The 24,287-nt window shown below is 41.0% G+C and overlaps 1 protein-coding gene across 1 annotated transcript in view; it reads right to left on the bottom strand.

Annotated features, from left to right (window-relative positions):
* PCK2 (phosphoenolpyruvate carboxykinase 2, mitochondrial) overlaps positions 1 to 22,244 on the bottom strand; it is a 137,793-nt gene extending 115,549 nt beyond the window's left edge. Inside the window, exon 1 of the mRNA XM_044058341.1 lies at positions 21,946 to 22,244. Coding sequence (XP_043914276.1) covers positions 21,946 to 21,974 — 29 coding nt within the window. The 5' untranslated portion in view covers positions 21,975 to 22,244. The remainder of the gene's footprint in view (positions 1 to 21,945) is intronic.
* Positions 22,245 to 24,287: the final 2,043 nt, after the last annotated feature.

The raw sequence follows: 24,287 nt of genomic DNA, 5'->3' as shown, positions 1-24,287 counted from the left end.
ACAGCCACGCCTTTAGTGAGGAACTCCTTCTCGGGTGGGGCAGACAAAAATTTATTAGGACGAGAAGGGACTGGTTCCACGGTATCTGGATGTTCCCACGCCCTTCGACAAACTAAATCCAGGAGCTCGAAGGGCGGAGACACCCAGGAGGCGGAGGGCTGAGCCCCAAAGGCCTTGAGGAGCACTGACTCATCAGCAGAGGGGGGTTTGGATATCCAGCCGCCTCGTTGTTTGAGGATCTCTAAGATGTCTGCAAATGAGACATCATCCGAGGACGACTTCGGGGACCCCTCCGCATCATCAAGATCAGTGTCCGATGTAATAGACTCAGGGGAGTCAACGTGCTTCCTCTTGCACGATCTCTTCCTTGGGGGTTCCTCTGAAGACAACTCCGAAGAACCCTCAGGAGGAGGGGAACCCCCAATGGGGGTAACCTCAGGCCCAGGGGCTCCGCTGCCTAGGGACAGGGGAACTGCCAAAGACCCAGTCTCCACGCCCAGGGAAGGTGCCGGTAAAGCTGGAGAGATGGCCGAAGACTTGGCCAAGGCACTCCTCATAGCTCTGAAAGCCGGACCCCCAGAATCCTGGGAGTGTCCGGTCCCCGGAGCCATGATAGCAGACGGAAGTCCCGCAGCCGAAGCACCGAGAGGGAGGCTCGGAACCGAAAGCATAGGTCCCGAAACATCACCCCCGGGTCCAGCCGAAGAAGTCCGTGTACCAAACTCGGACCCGAAGGCCCGGGTTGGAGTAAGGGTCGGAGCCGACCCTAAGATCTTTACCGGCTCCAACAGCACCTGCTCCGACGGAGCCGAAGCGGTCGGAGGAGGAATAGCAATGGGATGGGCATGGGCTATCGGCTCCGAAGCCAACTGGGTCGGAGCCGAAACAAATTTTTGAAAGACTGGGGACTGGAACAGTCTTTGGAGCACCCTGTCTATATCCGAATCCGACATCCTCGATGACTTAGAGGATACTGAACGGGTTCGAGATGGCCTCTCCAACGGCCCCAAAGGGCTAGGGGACCGGCTCCGAGGCGACTCGATGACTATCGGCGCCGAAGGAATACCCATACTAGTTTCCATCGGTGCCGAGGAGGACTTCGGCGCCGAGGAGGAAGTGTCTGAGCGGGCAACCCTTGTCGGCTCCGAGACCAGTGGAGCCGACGAAGGTGACCCGCCTCTCGATGCCCCAGCCATCGGCTCCGAAGCCAGAGGAGTCGAGACTGGTGGCATCGAGGCAGACCGTTCCGCCCTCGGCTCCGAAGTCCTTGGAGCCGAAGGAGAAGCCTGCCTATGTCTTTTGGCGGCCGGATCCGACGGACTGGTCGGAGCCGGCGCCGTTTTCTTTTTAGCTGGAGAAGGAGAGGATGCTAAAGCTTCTTCAAAGGAGGGTTTTATTAAGCCTTTAAGAATGAGTTTATTTTTCCTCTCCTGGAGGACCCTCGAGGAAAAAGCGTGACACACGCTGCATGACTCTTGTAAATGTTTTGCACCCAAACAATAAACACAGAGAGAGTGGTCATCTGTGATTGACATTTTAAAATTACATTTGGTGCATTTTTTGAAGCCCGAAGGCCTAGGATTTTGAGACATTATGACCAATAAACAGCAAGAACAACACAATCCTAATTTGACTTGACTTAACTGACTCTACAAAAATCAGTTTACAACTGCCGATTTAACAATCCGAACAACAAAAAACTCAAGGGGATCTGAAACCCCAAAGGTTTGAGAGGGGTTGACTGACCGGGAAAGGCCCTACAGATGAAGGAGGCCTGAAATCAGAAACCAACGCCCAATCACACTACAAGTTTCACAAAAAAAACTCCAATCACTACACAAAGCACAGATTAGCCGTTAAAACAGCTTTTTATGACAGGAACAGCAATTTTCTGACAGAAAAAAGTAAGTAAAACACTACTTAGCTCAGCCAGCTCGAGACCACGTCTTCGCAGGTTAGCGGCAAACGAGATCTGGGGGACTGGTAGTGGTGCATCCTGGGATATAGTAAGCTCAGCCAATAAGAGACTTCGCTCTTTGGCATAAGCGTGCCGAGTCGGAGCCGAGGGATCGGCTCCGAACCCATCAGTCAGAATGTAGGCGAGATAGGATCACATAACATCTGACTATTCAGAACATTTTTGACTTCTCTCTGTGTCTCCTATTTCACTTGAGCTTCAGGAAAAGACACTTTCCTTTAACTGTGGTGTGGGATTTATGTACGTTTGCTAACCAAACTGTAAAATTTTATGAAGCCGTATGCTGTCAACTGTAAATGTACAGACAACTAGAGCCATAGACAGTGTTCTAACATGAATTCCCGCTGTATGTTTGAAGACCATAAGTGTGATCCTTCAAAATACTCTAACTTTGAAATTGCTATATCTCAGAGCAGTCTCTCTACTTCAAGGTACTGCAATCTCAGAGTTAGTACAAATAAGCATTGGGGTGTGGGGGTTGCAGGGAGTCAAGCTACCCCCCCCCCCCCTGCAAAAAACACTTTTTAGGTATAACACCAAGTTGTTTACTTTACAGTTGTGTTCCAAGTGCTACGATCACTTTTTCAGTGTGTCAGGATTTGCACTGAAGAGTCAAAATTCCAACAGGGTGCCATCTAACATAATCCCAAAATACAAATTTACCATTTCATGGTTCTAGATGGTTTCTGTGTCTCTTGTGACCCTGCACAGATTCCGTTAAAGACTGCCTAACTCACCAATTATAGTTTACAACAAGAATCAACCTCGTCACAGAAAATAATACCATCACAGACTGGATATGAACCAACCACCTTTTTAGCCTAAAACCCACTTTTGTGCAGCTCCCCTTATCTAAGCAGCTACAATATACCCCTCACTTTCAGTATAAATACTGCACTGCTATTCTCAATATACTCTTAAACCATTTAAAATCCATATTTTTCAAACTGAAGAAAGAAAAACATAAAACGCCACACCTTGGTTTTCACCTGTCTTAAACTATATACCAGAGGTACGGCCAGTGCCTTGTATAAATACAAAACTAACAAAATAACAGCTTATTGGCATGGTACTGCAGGTTTAAAACATGCAGATGCCACATTTATCAAGCAAAATGACTATATGGCAAACTAAACTACAGGCCTTTAACAGCCATCCATGTATAAACAGTTAAATAAACACTGCGATTATGGGGAAATATACACTAACACTGAAAATCCAAAAAAAAAAAAAAAAAAAGTACAATTACAACTATCAGTATAAGAATGGATTTACTTTCTACACACTTTGCACATAGAGGTGTGCACTCCACATCCTCAGCTGACACAGCCCCATCTTTCACCACAGACCACAACAAATGTTCTAGAACATCCTTCGAATTCTCTCCCATGAGTCTGTAACAAATTGACAAGTGGCTAAAAATTTGGAAGGCATTGCAGTCCTGCACAGACAGAGCACTATCTGATCCTGCGTAAGCTTGCATGGACATCCTGGATCACACTTTTGTCTTCTTGAAATTCTCCATACAGGTAACAGTTTTAATGGCATCTAAGCCCAACACTTAAACGTATCTCTAAAAATATGTATTATTCGAAATGCTTCCCACACTGCAACAATTAGTCTACTTCCAAAATGGAGGAATCCTACTACCATAGCCAGCTTTAGACCTCTTTTTATTTTTTTCTGTACTCTAACCAAATTTCTAGGAAAAGCTGTAGCCAGTCAGCTTAGCCACCAGGCCAATACGAACAATCTGCTCTGTGCACAAAAATATAGGTTCCACAAAGGTCACAAAAGAAACTGCCTTATAACTTTCATTAGCAGTTAACTATCAGACGGAAAACTATAGTCAAATTTCAGCAATCTTTACTGAACTAGCAACAATCTCTGACAGTGTCTGTCACAAAATGCTAAATTTGCTGTTTCATTTCAGTCAAGATTAAAAGTTTATGTGCCAGTTCACAAACTACTTAAGTGATGGTCACATTCATGTAACATACTCGGGAAGTCTCTCTACACTAAATCGTCTCCCTGACAGAGTTCCTCAAGAGAAAGTTGTAGCTCCAGTCAATATCTTGCCATTTCTCAATAACATCTCAAATATCTTCACCTCTGCTGACCTTCTAATTTATGCAGATGACGCATTCTTCTGGTCAGAAGACCAGAACTAGAATGCTATTCACAAAATGCCTATACATACAACATAAACAGCTTATAGAAATATGACTTACTAACACAAAACTAACTATTAATTTCCCTTAAAACTAAGCTCATGTTACTTAGCACTCATACAGATGGTCATCCTCTGCTCCTCTCATATTCCTGAATCTCTTCTCTCCATGAAAATCATAGTGAACAAATACAGCAATACAAATATCGTTGATTTACACATGGAAAATAGTGTGTACAAATACCAACTAGCCAAGCAAACTATAAAAAATTCCACTCCTTACAAATACTCCTTATCCTGTAGTGACTGACACATGGTTTAAAACATGAAAAAACATAACAAAGAATGTCCTTCTATACTGCACAGCTTATAAACAAAAGCACTGTGTCTCGATCAAGGGGTATCATTGCCTCCTTTACTCAACCCTCATTAGACCAATCACTGAATATAATGCCCCCTTTGGCATGTATCACATGCAACAACTGGAATGTCCACAGAGATACCTTACTAAAAGGATACGAGGCCTTAACAACATGTCCTACGTTGACTTGCCCAAAGTCCTGTCACTAGACTCTGTATCCAACTGACTGCTAAGAGATGACCTGTGTCTGGAATACAAGACATCCTCTGACCCAATACTGATGGACTTAATTCACATTAGCAAGACAAACAGTAGCAGAAATACTCGCTCCATGGATCTAAACCTCTTGTTTATCATTAACAGAAAGGTTTGATGGTGCAGACATATCTTACAGAGGATACCACTACTCTGGAACAGACTCCCCATCTTCATAAAGCAAAGCTCACCCCGTCCACATTTAAGCGTAACTAGGATCAATGGCTGGGAAATAGGAGATTTACCCCCTAGACTGCCCCCTGTACTACTAATGGATAGAGGCAGTTCCTAAAGGCTTTATCTCACACCTAGGTCTCCTCCAGATGTATATGGTATGATCCTTGTAATTATCACTAAATTAATATGGAAATATAGATCTTGGAATGGGTAAGGTGAATCTAAACACCGAACGCGATAGGACAATTTAAGCACCAAATGGGATAATTGGCTAGGCATAAAATGACCTGTAACGGCACGTAGCCTAGTAATAACCTAAGAAGAAAAATGACTTGTCATTTATTAATATCAAGAACTGCAGATATGCCTAAATAATGCCTGCAGATTCACGTGTGAAATGCCAAAACTACACGGGCACTAACAGGGCAAAAATTGCATATTCTCCTAATTTGCAGCTAAACCAACTTCAAAGTAGCAACAGTTACATATCAATTACTTCATCAAAACCAATGTCCTAGACTTTTATAAACGCAAAACCCCAATGCAGAGCTCTCAGACATTTAGATTTCTCAGAATCACCCACTCATAATATCTAAGTTCTACTTCCAAAGCACATCCAAAGCATTCTCTGCCTCCAAACTATGGAACTTATAAACTTCTCAGTTTCACCCTGACTCACCATAAACACAATTTAAAAAGTACTAAAACACACTTACTCAGCAATCTGCCCTTATAACTCCTTTTGGTTATTACGTATTATTGCAACCGGGTTCTAAACAAATGGTTATGCATGGTAGGGATGGGTAAACAGCATGACTGTAAGTAAAAGTGCAAAGTGTTATGGTGTCAACTGTATGTATAAATGGTTGCAGATAATAGTCAAAGTGCCACATTTTAACATGGAAGCCCGACTGACTCCCCCCTTTTAACATGGTACAGGCAGCTGGAGGCTCGACACTAGGATGATGCTCGCTTGAAGCACAGTGTGTGCGAAGATGCTTGGTACCAGGCACAGCTTCCACTTAAGTACTACCCTTCCCCAAACACAAACTGAAAAATGTAGCTAGGCTTCCTTTTCGAAACTATAGTGGTAGTTATCTGTCCATGAATATTCAGGTTTTGCAGTTTCTATGTTTTTATTTGGCCTCGGAGGTAAACGGATAAGCATTTCAACTGTAATCGAAATTAAAAATGCATGAAGGCAGTACGTGATACTTGCATGGTAACATTATGTGCACTGAAATTCAGTGATAACGTGCCCCACATGGAATTTGTTTTTAATGAAATTACTAATACCAGGATTACAAGCCGCAGTACAATAGGACCTGCTTGCGATAATACGTAAGTACCTTCCTTTTTACTGTGTATTACTTGCAGAAAATACAGAAATACTGAAACACTCCCAAAATCACTTTATGACACCAAGGTGCAGCTGTGATCCTAATATCAGTTACACAAAAAACACCACCTTCACTGACACCTACTACTCACACTTTTGCAATAGGTATTTCACTTTTTAAAATCACCTAGTCCTTCACATATCCTCTGAAACATATTCAAAAAATAGTTTACATCTATACCATAAACTGCATTATGTAAGTTGCGACTTAAGTTTGTGAGGCTCATTTCTGATACTCTTAACTTCTTACCTGTGAATCTGTTTCTTCTGTATTTCTTAAGCTTTGCACTGTTTATAAGATGATAATGCTGTAATGAACACTTGCGGCTTAGTGTAAAAGTTTGAAATTAAAACAAATAAATAACACTGTTTCCATATTAACAGGATAACCATTTAAAATCATTTAAAAAAATTACTTCAGGTTTACATCTTTACCCGTGTCCATGATGTGAGTACATTTAAAAACAGTAAACATTAGCAAAGTCAGCTAGTGAAGAAAGAATGGAACTATAAATTAAAATACAATTTTAGCAAATGCTACGATTTCCCTTAATGACCTTAAATGTGGCACAGGGAATTTTATGTTTTTAATCAATGATTGCTTAAAATTCAGTAAAAGAACAAAAAGTGCGATTAAAAAAACATCCCTGGAAAGCAGGTGTGTCCTTACAAAGGGCTATGTTAGACATTGCAAAGCAATGATGTCTACAGTCGACTATGTGAGAGGGACTGGCAGAACAGTGCAGTCAGGTCAATGCACCTCAAGTCATATGAGACAGAATTACTGAAGCGACTTGGTCATACAAAGACTGACATACCCTGTTTAATAAGTAATGCCAAATGAACATCAAAGCCCATAAAGCACATGCCCCACATTTTAGTGTCATTTAAAATCCTTAAATACATTTACAAAGTGTCTGACAGCTTTTTTTAAAAACTAAATCAAGAATGGTGTTCAGTCTGATGGTATAAGGACTGGTAAACGAAATGAAATGCACATCCATCCATCCATCCACAACTCCTTTTCCCATTTTTGCACATGGGGTTGAGGGTTGCACTCTTCTGCAAAATCAGTGTGGCTCCCTTCTGCAACAGATTTCCTTCTGTATGATAATGACTTCAAAGATTTAGGAAGTGTGATGAAACTGAATGCTCCTTTTAAATATTTAATCTGTCATTACGGGACAGTAAATGCATCACAAAATATCTCAATTAATTTCAACAGGGCATAGACTTGCACTCAGCTTAATCTGACATCACATAATATCAAGGAAAACAGCAAACCTTAGTATGCAACTAAAAATGTTATCAATAATGTTATGATTGCAGGAGTACTGTTCCCTTCCTACAGATTTTTTATGTATAAAAACAGAAAACCCTACCTTTCTTGGGGATCCTGATAACTCTGGGAGCAAAAATGCCTTTCTGGCACTACTTAATGTTGTCATTTCTGTCTGTTTTTTTCAGTTAATGCTTGTTAGAATTCCTGCATAGCCAGTGATAAGTGGGGGTAGTTCACTTCATTGATATTCGGTTTCTGCCTTATATAAGTGGTACATTTTGGATTATTTTCTGCTTAAACTCTGAGCTTTGGCCGGCTAAGACCTACCTGCAATCAACTGGACGCATAAGTGAATTTAAGTAAATCTTTATCTGCACTTTTTTCAAATAATACAGCATTTAAATTGATTTATTTGTGTTGCATTGAATACTATCTAGCTGGAAGTTGTGGCTCTGTTTTTTCAGTTAGTTCCCCACCCACACTCCCTGCTTTTGTTTTGGTGTTAATCTTGGTGGCTTTGAAACTGCCCACCCCTCTTGTAAATTTGCATTTGGATACTCCTCCTGGGCCCATCTCATTTGCTCACTCAAAAAAAAAAATCATCTTCTTTTACTGTATTTGTGTTTCTTCCTACTTTACTTTGCTTTTGCGTAATCTTAAAAGTACTCAATTGTATTTATTACTGCTTGGTGTAACTATCATTCTAAGCCTTTTGGTTTAAGCACTTGGGCTTCAGACCAGTTGTTTTACATTAAGAAGGTTTGTTGTCTGCAATGTTGTGGCAGTACAGGTAGCTTACATCCTTCTAAATTGTGAACTGCTGATTGAAGGCTCATTGTCTGTTATTCTAAAAGTGTATTAGTTCTAGTTTAAGCACTTGGGCTTCAGGCCAGTTATTTTACATTAAGAAGGTTTGTGGCCTGCACTCTTGTGGGAGGAGAGGGTGGAATCTGCCCTTCTGAGCTGGGAATTTCTGGTTAAAGGCTTATAGTGCCTGCATATTTAAACTGTTTCTTACTGAAATTGGTGCGCCTTGTTTGATGTAGTATAAACTAGATCCAGGCCTGCTGAAACTAGCTTTGTTAGTATAAGTTGAGCACTAATCCAGGCCTTCTTAAAAGTATTCAATTGTATTTATTACTGCTTGGTAGTAACCTGATTAAAGTGTAGCTATCAATCCAACCCTTTTGGTTTAAGCACTTGGACTTCAGACCAGTTGTTTTACATTAAGAAGGTTTGTGGTCTACACTGTTGTGGCAGGACAGGTAGCTTACATACTTCTAAGTTGGGAACTGCTGACTGAAGACTCAGTGTCTGTTATTCTAAAAGTGTATTAGTTCTGGTTTAAGTACTTGGGCTTCAGGCCAGTCATTTTACATTAAGAAGGTTTGTGGTCTGCACTCTTGTGGGAGGACAGGCTGGACTCTGCCCTTCTGAGCTGGGAATTTCTGGTTAGAGGCTTATAGTGCCTGCATATTTGAACTGTTTCTTACTGAAATTGGTGTGCCTTGTTTGCTGTCACATAAACTAGATACAGGCCTGCTTCAGGTGTCATTCAACGGGGATCCAGTGTCTGTCAGCCTGGGACGACATGCTCGACAAGCCTCATTGCTTTGCAAGAGACGGCTTGCACCTGTCACCCCAAGGCTTTCAAATACTGGCCAAGGCTCTTGCTGCCCCCATAGTGCCTTTTTTAGGCAAGGCTCAAAAAGTCAAACCCACCTCCGTAAACAGCACAAATAAAAAAATGAGGGTTATGCTACTCAACGCCAGGAGTTTAAATCTCAAAATGCACGTGCTCGAAGCACTCCTCAGTATGGAGAACGTCGACATCTGTGCAGTAACTGAAACCTGGTTCAAGGCTCCACAGAGCACCCCAGCACTACTGGGCTACAACTCATACCACACATTTTGGCCACAGAACATGGACCGAAACACAAAAGGAGGGGGTGTATCCATATTCATCAAGGATACCTACACCTCCAGGTTAGTGGCGCAGCATGATACCTCTGAGATCATCCATGTGCAACTAACATCAGGCAAATCTGCAAATTGTGACCTGCTACAGATCACCCTCCATGACCCAGGACCACCACTTTGCCTTTCTGGAGACACTGGTAAACATGAAGGTCCTACCGAACACCCTGATATTGGGCGATTTCAATTACCCTACCGTTAACTGGGAAAACTACTCAAATACAAACTCCCAGGTCCAGCGCTTCCTGGAATTTATCAACTCAAATGCCTTGGATCAGCTGGTAAACTCCCCTACCACAGGTGAAAACATATTGGACCTGGTTATCACCAACATGGGCGACAGGTGTTCTGCACCAGAGGTCAACCCGTCACTGGTTAGATCAGGCCATAAACTAATCACTCTGGATGTCCACACCACACCACCACCCCCAACCAAGGAAACCACAGTGAAAAACTTTTCTATAGCAAACTTCACCTTACTTAAGACAGAGGTGGCAAGTTTCACAACCCCCACGCTAAAGGATAACAGTGTCCAAGATGCAGGAACCTTTACAAATGCACTCTATGAGCACCTACAAAGATGCATGGATCGTGCCATCCCTAGCAAAACCAAGACTCACTCCCCTAAGAGAAGGAAACCAGTCTGGTGGACCCCTGCCATAAACAGGCTATACAATAGAAGGAGGAAACTAGTTCATAAAAAACGCAAATCCCAAGAAGGAAAGACATCCCTGATCAGTATCAGTAAGACACTAAGGTCCCTCATAAAATCATACAAGGCTAACTTCGAAAGAAAAACAGCCAAGGATTCGAAAGAAAACCACAAAGCCTTCTTTAGCTATGTCAAGAATCTAAGTAGCAACTCGCAGATATGCTCTGAGCTAGTACAAAATAGCACAAAATATACTGAACCTACTGATATTGCCAACATCCTGGCAGATAGATTCAGTGCAAATGTCATCCCCCTCTCACCCCCAAAAGGGCCCACAACAATACCGGAAAAGTGTAGTGTCCCAGAAATTACAGACGCACAGGTGAAAACAGCCCTTTCAGAAGCCAAAAGCACAGCGTCAATGGGGCCAGATGGTGTCCCAGGCTGCGTCTTGCACAAACTACAAAATGAACTAACCCCCCACCTAAACACACTGTTCAACCTCAGCCTCTCCATAGGCTACGTGCCCATAGAATGGCATACAGCAACAGTTATTCTGCTCCACAAAGGAGGGGCCACAACTGACCCTGGTAACTATCGCCCCATAAGCCTGACTAGCCTGCTCTGCAAGGCTATGGAGCACATAATCATGGAACTCATTAACAAAGACATTGGGAACCTCCAAACACTTGACCCGACCCAGTTCGGCTTTGTTAAGGGCAGATCATGCTTACTTAACCTGGTAGACTTCTTCGAGACAGTCACCAAGGCCATAGATAAACACAGTCTCGCCAAGGCTTTTGACACCACTCCCCACTCGGGAATTATAGAAAAACTCATCAGCCTGAACATAAACCCCTATGTCACGAGATGGGTTGCCAACTGGCTTACAGACAGAACTCACACAGTAAGAATAGTGGGCTCCAGGTCCGACTCTAAACCAGTCACAAGTGGTGTCTCACAAGGCTCGGTCCAGGGACCCCTACTGTTCGGCATATACTTCTCAGAAGTACAGACAAACACAGGAGGACTATGGTTAACCAAGTTTGCCGATGACTGCAAACTGGGAGTCATAAGTGACTCTCTGGCTGACACGGACATTCTCCAAAAGGGCCTTACTGAGACGGACACCTGGTGTCAAAGTCATGGTCTCAAGCTAAATGCCAAAAAATGCATAGGCATCCCGTTTGGGAAAAACAAAACACCCATGAATTACCACATAGGTGGTAGCCCCTTTAATACAGAAGAGATAATAAGAGATCTGGGGACCCAGGTAGATAGTAATCAATCCTTTGACAATCATATTGCCAAAGTAGTTAGGAAATCCTTCTATATAGCCCATCTAATTACTAAAGGGTTTGCATCTAGAAATAAAGAGGTTATAGTGCCCCTTTACTCGTCACTCATTAGACCCATCATAGAGTACAATGCCCCATTTGGGATGTACCTCACTAGACACTTCCAACAGCTGGAAAGACTACAAAAGTACCTCACAAAGAGGATTACTGGCTTCAAACATATGTCCTATGCAGCCCGACTGGGAAAACTCTGGCTGTACTCAGTGGCATATAGCTTACTCAAAGGTGATATCTGCCTGATTTGCAATGCCATGTCCAACTCAGAATTGATGGACATGCTCCACCTAAAGAAATCCAAGTCACTGCGAGCCACTCGCTCTAGTGAGCTAAACCTCGCCACAACAATAAATAGAACATGCTGGAGGGATAGATTCCTGTCACAGAGACTCCCCATGCTTTGGAACAAAATTCCTAACTACATTAGGCAGAGCCCCTCACTAACACTCTTCAAGAGAAACCTTGATGAGTGGATGGGTAACAGAAAATACACCCCTGGGATCACTTCATTGGCTCTTCTTGACAGAGGCTCAGTTAATTAATCAATGGGGCGGCGAAAGCTGACACACTCTGGCTAGGCTTATGAATGCCCTCGGGCAGATAGCCTAGTACCTACCTATGAACCTATTATGACTATAAATACTTCCATAATGGTTTGTGAAAGCAATGTAGTTTGATAATTCTGTTCTGTGAATTCCAAGTGTCTGTTACCCTAGAACATTTGCACTTACGACAAGCAATTTTACAAGTAGTTTTGTTCAGAAATGCTCTTGTGCTGATAAAAAAATATACAAAGGAGACAGCTGTCCTTTAGTCTGCAAGCATTTATTAGTGATTTACATAACATTATAAAGTGAGCCAAGAGAGTTTATGATACATAGCTGTTATTATCAAATAAAGCTCCATCATGGTCAGCTGACAGGCTCCAAGATGCCAACTATGCTGTTAGCAGTATTAAATTTGATTTTGATAACTTTTACTTCACTTTAAAAGCTGTGCCTAATACTACTATCTCTTCTGTTGTTACTACTGCGTATTGACTGATGTTATTTTGCAATTACACTGGAAATAGGTCATTGATAAAAAAAAGGACCTAACTGTCCAGTTCACCTACATGTAAAATAAAAATAAAATAAATAGGATTTCATTTAATAAATGACAAAATCCATTTTAAACAAGAGAGAGATATTAAAAAAGGAATCTGCACAGCAGAAGCAATCCAAGGAAGGGGAGTAAAGAAGTGCTAGGAGTGTGCTGAAAGGCTTATAAGGAAAGGACAAAGAATCACCATTTGTATATGCTAGATGCAAGCCAGAATAGTATCGGCGGAACCTTCAAGTATCTCAGAAGTGTAAACATATTACAAAAGGGAAAGATACCTGAAAGTATCTTTCAGGGCAAGAAGTAATGTAAAGGGGCATGAAGCTACGATAACTAGTAACACAGAGCTGTTATCTTCACATAAATGGTGCTGACAGCAAGGAAAAGATTTTAAGCAAAGGCAGTAAGCGTAAAACACACCACTGGGAATGGAAGAGTACAACATGAGCATCAAATACAGGAGGCCAACAGCAACAGGCAGAAAGCAGGACCTACATAAACTACATAAGTTAGAGAATAGAGCAGAGATGAGAGACTAAGTGGTCCATATATATCATCAGCACTTATACAGGCTGTAGTCCCCCATCTCCACTGCAAGAAGTTCCCTGGTTGGATTCTCAGCTGGGGTACCTTCTCTGCGGAGTCTGCATGTCCTCTCTGTGTTCACATGGGTTTCCTCCAGGTGCTCCAGTTTCTTCCCACATTCCAAAGACATGCAGTATGTGGATTGGACACTCTAAACTGGCCATAGGTGTGCATGCGATTATGTGTTGTGGAAGAACGACTGCAGAAGGATTAGCCACCAGGCTGTAAAATCCTTGGCTCCACATAACTGTCACTGTTGAAGTGACACCCCGGCCCCATGTGCAAAAATGGGAAAATGGACTTGTGGTTGGATGGATGGATGGACACCCCCCCTCCAAAAAAAAAAAACAGTGATTTCACTTTGAAATTAAAACAATTCAAAAATAATTCAGAAACCTTTTGCTCTATCCTTTGAACATATACTAATGAAAAAGGAGGCACAATAGTGTCTATAGCTAAGCCCTTTATAGTCCTTGCGATCTCTTGCCTGCTATTGTTTCTATATTCTTTAGTTCTTAACAGTCCTGTCGCCTCCATGTGCAGAAGTGCATTAATAAAAATAAATAACAAATAAGTAAACCGTGTGGTTTATTATACCTTTTTGATCTGAGACCATGGATTATACTCAATGTGCAGATCCTTCATCTAAGACAGCTCCACTGGAAAATTCATTTTGGGCAAAGCAATGTAATATGAAAGGAATAAACCAACAAAGAATGCAATATAGAATATTATGCAAAAGGTCAAAGCTCAGTTACATGACACATACGTATGTATCTGTGTGTGTGTGTGTGTGTGTGTGTGTGTGTGTGTGTGTGTGTGTGTATATATATATATATATGCATACACACACACACACACACACACACACACATACACACACACACAAAGAGCAAAAGTTCATTCTAAAGCACTATCAAGGCTCTTGCATAACTGCATAAAATAAAAAAGACAGTCGTGTGTGTGTGTGTGTGTGTGTGTGTGTGTGTGTCTGTGTGTGTGTGTGTGTGTAAATGTAATATGTGAATTGCCATCCAGTGCTGTCAAGTCACACCTGACTCCACTAGCAATCAGGTCAACAGTGACCACCATCCACCGAGTTTACTAGCAAAAACAAACACCTACAATTGAAAGAAATTAATTACTTGGGGAAGAAACCAGACAGCCAGGCAGAAATCCACTCCAATGCATGGAGTACATGCAGACTCTGCAGGGAAGGCACCCTAACAATGAATCAAACCAAAGAGCAACTTGCAGTAATGCAACAATGTTACTCACTGCACCACTCTGCCACGGGTCATCAGATCAGAAATGGTCAGAATGACATCAGCTAAGTAGACTTAGTGTTCTAAAATCATCAACGACCTGCACAGTAGCACTTTAAAGGGAGTTCAGTTGGATCTGGTTTTACTGATATTTGGCAATGACTTGTGAACTGATAATGTGCATCTTGACAAAACATAACCTAATTTTATATATATAAATATAAATATATGTGTGCGTGGAAACACTTTATAATCTCGAAATACTGAAATGTCGAATTTCAGTATCTCAAGACTATAAAGTCAAAATTTGAAAATAGCGAAAGTGCATAATCGCAAATTTGAATATCTCAAATTCGCGGTTATTGCTTTACACTACGTAATGTCCGGGATTGTATGTGGATGGTCTGCGGTGCCGTGTGTGGATTTAAGTGTTATGTCAGGAAAATGAGTGCTTTGTAAGGGTTTTGGGTGGGAGTCTGAGTGTATGTGAGTGTGCTGATATGTGTGATGTGTGTGAGGGACTGTAGAATGTGTGTGTGTGTGTGTGTGTGTGTGTGTTTGCTTTTGTTTACTGTTTGTGCGATCTCGGAGTTAGTATATATAAGTGGGGGGTATAGAGGGATGCAGGGGGGCTTGCCCCCTGCTTATTTGTGTTGTAGGTTTGTGGATGTGTGTTGTTTTGTTTGTTTATGTTGTGGTGTGGGTGTTGTGGTATATGTGTGGTCTGGTGTATGCTGTGTTTTAGGTGTTTTGAATTTTGCGGTTTTGCTGTTTTGATGTTGTGTGGATTCGATTTCATGGTCTCGAAAAACAGAAATTCGTCTTTTCAGTATTTCGAGATTATGAAGTGAATCCGTGTGTGTATATGTCCACTCCTCACATTCTAGTATAGTCATATGTGTGTGTGTGTGTGTGTATGCATATATATATATATATATATATATATATATATATATAAATATATATATATATATATATATACATACATACACATACACACACACACACACACACACACACACACACTTGCATGTGGGAACACAATATATACATAAACATATATTTAGTCGAAGGACTACTTACTCAAATTTGAACATATTCAAACATTGTGCAGTAAAATATAATCAAGGAAAAATATTTCAGAAAGTTATTTGCATGGCTCAACCCCCCCCCTTACATAACTATATTAACTACATGTTGGCATAAACATGGAAAAAAGAGAAAACATCACACATATGAAATCATTGCTGGTGTATAAACAGAAAACATAATAGCAGTTATTTTGTGCAGGTAATATGTTTTGCCAATTACATTTTTTAATGCATTTCTATTTCTCTTATTAAAGAATTGCATATAAGCCTTCCACATTCAACTACATGGGCTTTCACCCAAATGGGCCTTCAATTAAATGTGTTTTCAACCACCTGGATTCAGCACTTTGGAATTCAACCAAATGGCCTTCAATCAAATTATACAACAGGCACCCTATTGGAAGTTTGAGACTCAAGAGACAGACAGTCCCAAAACTATGAAAATTTAAGCACAATATTGCAGGAAAATCAGCAAGCATTAAAATAATTTTTTTGCATGGGTACAGACACCATGTATCCCAACTATTTATATGTCCTAACTCAAAAAAAACCTGTACCTGAGAGAAGGGAGAATTCTTAAAGATACAGTAATTTTGGATTTAGTATATATCCCCCTCTTCCCAGTTTTGGGACTTGCAGTATCAGATCTTGTAAAAAACAATAGGAACCCCCTATAACATAGTTATTAATATTAACTTTTAAATAATTGTTTGATGTTAATGTGTGTGTGTGTGTGTGTGTGTGTGTGTGCTCATGTGTACACATGCAATCATCTCCAAATGCCATACCCTTAATATGACTGTTCTCTGTTTTCAGATCTAACTGACTAGAATGACAGCAGTGGGCACTGGCTTGACTGAAGGGAAGAGAAGTTTTTGTTGAAGTCTGTTTTCCACTTTGAATTATTTTCAGTTTAACAGTCTGAAGTTACAAAGATCTACAGGCTGTTTTTCACTCTGGTTCATAGGTGTGTACTAGGCTAATGGCCCTAAAGCCTTTACAAGCCTAGCCCCTAGAAGTGCCATGGCATTGTGCCGTCCGACGTTAGTTCCCAGTGCCTCTATCAGGTATAGCCACTGGAGTGATCCCCGGGATGACCTTTCTATTACCCATCCACTCATCAAGATTTCTCTTGAAGAGGGACAGCGAGGTAAAGGTTCATAAAAATGAATCACTTCCTAGTCTGGAACCTAGGACCCTGTGCACAACAATCAGAGCAACATACCTCTATACCATCTGAGCTAAAGCCGACTCTGGTGGGACCCGAACCCACAACCTTTGAATTAGAAGTGCAATGCGCTATCCACTGACTGACTGAATTATTTTCAGTCTGGTCGCCATAAGTAATAGATGTCTTAAAGTAAAGCTTCCCTCAAGTGTTTTTGTGTTGCACATTTATTTCTTTCTGTCTGCATATATCACAATGAAAGGCTCATGCACCACGACTGGAAAAGTTTCATTCCTGTTACAGAAGATGTCTAATTTTGGGAAAGGCTGTGGAGCTCAGCTGCAGATGTGCCTTTGTAATGCCTTCTCAAACAACAGACATCTAGTTTTTCCCTATTTTGTAAAAGCAATACTGAACCACAACTCTTTAAATGTAAATTTGCATTTTTTTAAGATGCAGCAAATACACATATGCACGAGCACTCACATACTGAGACATCTGACTAAGAAAATCAAAATTGTTTTGAAAAAATTGTTTAGGCGTTCTCCTTGGCCAAAGTGGTGTTCCTTCTCAAAAAAAAATCTCACCTTGTTTTACTTAACAGCCAGCCTCCACAGCATGTCACAAAATAGAAATATTTTCCTTGTATAAGTCATTCTAAGACACTGTACAAGAACAGAAGCTACTTCCAGTCCTCAGAAAACAGCCAGGAGTGCATTGAGCGGTTTATAACACTGCCTAGTCCCTACACAAAACTCAGAGAATACAGAAATATAAACTCCCTGAACTCTGTAGGTAAACATTGCGAACCTGTACAACTTCCAGTTTTAACCAGATTTGTTAAGATGCACAAATGCTGCGTATTCCTTTTGCTATTTACTAGATGGCAAGCCATGCAGTGACCTCAAATCTCAAGCCAGCTGTTCCTTCTGTTGCACCAGTGATCCTAACATGGACTTCTCAGGTCATTATGATGAAGGTCCAAGAGACTTTAAATATGAACATTTCACAACTGACGCAGCTACTCAGCATAACCAAGCTGTGTTGCTAGCATGCCTCATGGGATGTCATTAATTTTTTAATGCCTCTTGCAGGCATTCATTTTAAATAGTACAGCACTGAACTTCTTAGTACGGTCACAGTGAAACTCTGCTAACGCCATCTATGGGTTCTACTCCACAAAATTCAACTTGGACATCTCCATCCAGGGTGTCAATGAGGGAGAAATACTCTTTACATTTCCATGTTCTTTTATATCCTTTTGGCTGGCCAGTTAAGTGTCCAAAAGAGATGCTGTGCAGTAAACATGACTTCAATAAGAAAAGAAGAAAAAGTAAAATTTAAAGGGAGTGACATCTAAACAAGACTGCTCAAGATCACAGCTCAGTATTGGTGCAAACTATACCCCTTGTTGTGAAATATGAGGTCCTTTAGACTGATGCACAACCCTTCTTTGAACTCAGATGTCCCTATTTGTACATATTCAAACAGTCCACACCAAGGGGCATCTCTACGACTGGTCCAGCATGATGTCCTCGTTCAGATTAGAAATCAACCTGCACAAGGGGGATACTGACTGTTACCACCAAGAATACTGTCAATACTTTAGAGACAGTCACGTCACCACCACCATGCAGAATGCACTGCAGTCACCTTTAGAAAAATATGTACCTTATGCTCCTTTTTAAAAATGGCATAATATTTTGAAACAATTTCCACCTGTTCTTGTGTGGGAGCTTCCCTACAAGTGTTAGCTTTTGTCATTAATACAATAATAAGATAATGCATCTTCTCATGGAGAAAATGCAGCCCCCTCCCCTTCCAACACATAGACACATACACCACCAAGGCTGCATATACCTTTTTCAATGGAAATAAAATATTACAGGTTGAGACAAACTCCATTAATAAAATCTGCAGTACTGCAGGCAGGGCTTTGCTGCATGAGTGAAGCTTAAAGAATTAGTTGTTAAAATAAGACAAAGGTACTTATGTTTACTAATAGTACTTCTGATAAAGAACTTGTGTTGTGTTCATATTTTGGATAAAAGAAGGTGTTCTACACAAATTATAGTAAATAGGTGAGAAAACAATGCTTCAGTGAATGGTACATCTCTTCAGTTTTTTTTTTTTTTTTGTTACTGCTAATATGAAGTTACACCTTTGGCTACAGCATTTTCTGTTCAACATTAATGTTTGCTTGCAGTCTGATTTATGAAATTTCACTCTGGTAAGATGCAGTGAAATCTTGCCAAGGTGCCCTAACTGGAACAGATATCCAATGCTGCTGAGCAACAACTATTTAGTTCTGTTTAGGGTTCTGTGATCTGTGTTCTACAACCTGTTGTGTTTTCCAATATTTTCTTAAATGACATCTAAAAACACTGGAAAACTGGTAAACCTCTACAGTATGAAGACAGCATATTTCTCCAAATCTGTGATGCACAGTGTGTGCGCAACTATCAGTATACAAATGGCTCAGCTTCAATGGTCTTTCATATTTCCCCATTGCTTTTCTTGTTTTTTGCACCCCCCAAACCTGCTGACCATCAAGAGATTTCCTGACCAGGATCAGACCATTCTTTCCCCATATGAGGGACAAACGCATAGTGTAGCACAGAGGCATGAACCACCCAGGGTAAGCTGTTATAAAGACAGCCATGAGTGCTGTTTGCACCCTCTCCTGCATTCTGACAACTAAGTTGTATGCTACAGTCCTAACTCCACTCCTGGTGATGACATGAGTACATCTGTAACTGCAGGGACTACCTATGCATCTCACCCCCATACATGCAATCTCCTCTGCATGTGATGGCAAGGGCTACTGTCATCAGCTTTGATGACCATAGCACGTCCTCCATGCACTAGCTTCACTTTGACTTGGAGCTTCAAAATGCTAGCCAGGAATCACCTCCTTTCTCCCTAGGATGTGCATGTCCATCCTTTCCTGGCAGCTCAGTCAAGTGCACATGGTGCTATTCAAACTTGAGTCGTCTGGGCTGTAGTCAGCATACCAGAACTTTCTGGGTAATTCCCATTGCAGTCAGTCTAAGTCGGTTAAAATATACTACCCAGCTATAAAACTTTGCTTCTACTGAAAGCTTCTTAAGGCTCAAAACTGTCAGGTGATAGTGTATTCTGTGAATCTGCCATCAAAGAATAGCACGTTCTTCCTTAAAATGACTCAAATGCCAACCCAACTGTAACCTCCTGACTTCTTTGTTATCACCATCTAGGATTAACCCTCTGTAGCTACCAGAAAAGTAACTTTGGAGAACTTACCTTCCTTACTTTGTAGGTTTGATCTGAATGCCATCTATTCCAACATCTTGATGAATTTAACTGCAGTTAACGTCCAGAACCTTTCTGCCCATTTCTGAACATGCACCATTATAGTATTATTTGTTTTGCTACTAATAATTTATGCATACTGAATACAGATGTTGTCATGTCTCCCATGCATTTTTTAATATTTAATTCAAATATTTCAGTACATCTCACCCGAAAAAGGAACAACACTGGAAAGGCTAATGTGGCCATTTATTTCAGAATCTAATACATTAACGTGTGCAGGTACGTGCTATCTAGATCCAAATTTCTGTCGGGGGTGAAATCATGGGTTCATTTCCATCCTCCATCTCTAGGAATACACAGGAGGGCAACTTCATTGGGCAGTCTTCCCTCCCTAAACTGTACAATGAATGACCCAAGACCATTTCCAAACTGGTGAAACAGTCATTACAACAACATATCCTCCCATTATTGGTATACAAATTTCTTTGGAACTATGTAATGGGACCATATTGATTCTACAAACCCAAAATCACAAAGCGACTCAGTTTACTGCACATTAACTTTATACAACAGCTGCACATTTCCATCACTGTACTAAATACAATGGATAAGCAAAATACAGTTTTGACTATGAATGGCTTGATTATACTTCAACTCTCAGAGGTCTCTCAATGGCACTTGCAAAACAGCAGAATAAATTGGACTTAAGGCTTTAGTGTGGCTTAACATAGCTCTGGACTACTCTCCTTAAACTGACCACTGAGCTGATAGGGTAGGGGTGCAATTTTCCTTTAAGATTTATATCGCCCAAACCTTCTGAAAATGTCACCACAGCAGGCACAGCAACTTGCTACTTGACTTCTTTATTAAACACACAGATCCAGAAACTTATATTGTTCCAGTCTTCTTTTAACAACTAACTCAGTTCCTCAGTGATAAATACAAAGAGTACTTTTAACTTATATGTGGGGGAAATCATCTCATATCTCAAATCACTTACACTGAAATGAACTTGACGCCAACATACTTCTTTAAAGAATGTTATCAATGCACATCTGGCACATGTGTCAAGTATAACTTGGGAAATGAAGATGTAATCGTATATTCAGTATTATGTGCAGTGACGGGAAAAATATATCCAGAAGATTGACGATCCTAACGACAGAACACTTAAGGATCATACAAACACACAGCACTGTAAAACAGAGAACATTTAACTACTGTACAAGGATGACAGCGGCTTACAGCTCTAGGAGCTACTGCTACTACAGTGTCAGTGATGATGCAACAAAAGTGGGAACAATGCAGCCTTGAAAAATACTGGCTGAAAACTCTTTAGACACTACTCACTGCCCGTGCACACACACACGTTGGCAAGTGTAAAGTCATAGAAAATAAAGTAAATGCAACTAAGAGTTATTTATAATGGGTTTAATTCTGTACCCTGGTCCATGGTTTGAGTTATAAAAAAATCTTCCTGCAAACTGCATTGCTAAGTTGTTAGCAGCATCATGGCTTTATGCAGCCACAGATACTTTTTTGACAGTATCTTGTAAATCCAACCACGAGGCGTTATTATTCAAGCGATGCGTTGACCATACGAGTAATGCCATACCCCATGCGCACAACGGTGGCACATCACCTGTTTCCTGGACTGGCAGTGCCACTAATCATCACTTGCAATGAGGCTCGAGCGCATTAAAAATAAATGTATATACAAAGTATTACTTAGTCCTAAAACTGCTGCAGCAAACAGGTCGCTGCCAAATGAATAATACAATCCTTACTGAACAGTTGATGTCTAGTTAGACTCAAAATGAAATCAAATGTCTTACCATAGTAGTCGATTGTAGAAAGAGGGCATGATGAAGGTGAATTAAGACAGGAACTCAGTATTTGGTGGAAGTAAAAAAAATAAAATTATTAAAAGATAACAGATGAGAAGAAGTAGAGACAAAGTGACCGGAGTGATGCAACTAACTACCAAATGGGGGGCTGGCTCTGCGGCGACAGGATCAGCACCATCTCCCACCTTCCATGACTGTGCAGCAGTGACCGCCGCTGTTACTGGGACATTAAGCAACGGGGGTGTGGACGGGGCTGAGCCTATGACACAACTTGGGAGGAGGTAATAAGGGAGGAACTAGTCAGTGGAGCCACGCGGGTCAAAGGGTGCCTTTATTTTCGTCATCTACCCCCCCCCATGTTGTTTACTGAACTAATCTAACTTGAAGTTTCAGAGTATTTATAAACCACGCAGAGCTTATTGCACACCCGCAGTTAAAACTGTAGATTTTCGAGTTGTTTTTCCATTTGTTGTATCTTTCCTTTGGTAACATCCATTCTTGCCTTGCTGTACATTTTCTGTGGATTATTTACGTTTTAACAACTTGAACTGAGCGGGCTGAAGTTGAATCGTGAACTTGCCCTTGCTGGGGGGCTCTTGATTGGTTCTCTGCCCTGCTTTGAACAGCTGGAAGTTGTGACGGTGCAGCCTCTGGATGCTTCCAGCGGTTCGTGTAACTTGAGATATGATGCAAGCTCTCCTCGCGGTTGCGCTGAGGTGAAACGTGCCAAAAATGTACTAAAAGAAAACGTGGGGGGCTCTTTGTTATGCACCCCCTCCCGCGGGAATTACGCAAACTCAACCAGTTTGCTCGTGTGGCACGTAACTTGTCTGTCTAGCAAAAGTACATGCAGTGTCATTTGGAAAATAACCTTTCACCTACTTCCGTGTTCCATCAACAAAGTCATTTTTTTATTTAGCAGTTTGCAGCGTCAGTGTACTACAACACTATGAAAATCAGGACTGGACCACATTTTTCAACTGTCCCTGATTTTGACTCAGATTTTAGCTCTGTCCCTTTTTAATCCCTCATAAAATTGGAGGCTTTTAGAGAAAAGAAGGTGATCTGCACTTAATAATAATAATGACAATAATTAGAGCTATCTCTCAACTGTCCTGAATTTCGCAGAATGTCCAGATTTTGTACTCATATTCTTGGCCCGCTTCTCACAAAACTGTAGTTCATTGAGGAGTGAAGTCAAAAATAATGACATGTATATTGTATTTGATTTTCAGGCTGTATATCTTTCAGAAAATTAATGATAATGCAAAACCTGTTATTCTATCTACTTTCCAAGTTTGTAAGACCAATGTTTACAAAGTGTCCCTATTTTTGGTGCTTTGACCCTCCATTATTTGTGGTTTCGTCCAGATTGCTTGCGCTAAGTGGATGAGAGGTATGGGTAGACATTTTACTTATGAAAGTGTCTATTAAGTGACGTTCTCTTATTCTGTCAATGTCTCAAACTAATAGTGGGAATATTTTAAAAGTGCCCCTGATTTTTTCGGGATTTGCCCCTGATTCATTGAGAGCTATAGGTGTTGCACAGTCAAAACTTGATTTTGAGGCCATGCAACTTTTTTAGATTCACAAAGAAATCTTATTTAGATTTTAAGGGCAATAAATTAATACAATAATGTCCATAATGTTGAACTACAGGGTACCAATAGTTTGCTTGTTCCTTCTCCAGGGCTTTTATCAGGAGTCTCATTCCTTGGTGGGCCATTAACATCCAAGTCTAATAACTATGTGTAAACATGAGCTTGTTGCAGTCCTACAAGAGAAGAAAAATCAGGGCCAAAACCAGGACTGGTTTCTTAGATATGTGCTCAGCACGTTGCAGTCACAATAAAATTTACTATGTAAAAAGGTGCCCTTCTCACTGGCTCAATTAGAAAGCTGTTTATTTGCATTCTTATAACCAGGCTGGATGGGATGTTTGACTCACCCCATACATTTATTTTTAGATGTGGCATAGAATACCTCATACAACATGACTAACATGTTAGATAGCATCATGCTACAGGATGAGCAAGCGTAGTGGTGCAGGACACTGCCAGTTACTTGCTACTCATACAGTAACACCATCCATAGGTTCATAGGTAGGTACTAGGCTATTGGCCCAAGGGCCTACATAAGCCTAGTCAGCAAGGTACCATAGCTTACGCCACCCAAGAAAGTTATTTTCCTGTGCCACTGTCCAGCAGAGACACAGAAGTGATCCTCAGGGTGTATTTCCTATTTCCCATCCACTCATCAAGATTTTTCTTGAAGAGTACTAATGAAGAACTTTGCTTGACATAGATGGGTAGCTTGTTCCAGAGTATAGG

The sequence above is a fragment of the Protopterus annectens genome, chromosome 16.part0, assembly GCF_019279795.1.
Source record: "Protopterus annectens isolate FY-2018-M chromosome 16.part0, PAN1.0, whole genome shotgun sequence".
Classification (NCBI taxonomy): domain Eukaryota; kingdom Metazoa; phylum Chordata; order Ceratodontiformes; family Protopteridae; genus Protopterus; species Protopterus annectens.
Note: the sequence above shows the minus strand (reverse complement) of the source record. Positions and strands in the feature narration are given on the sequence as shown.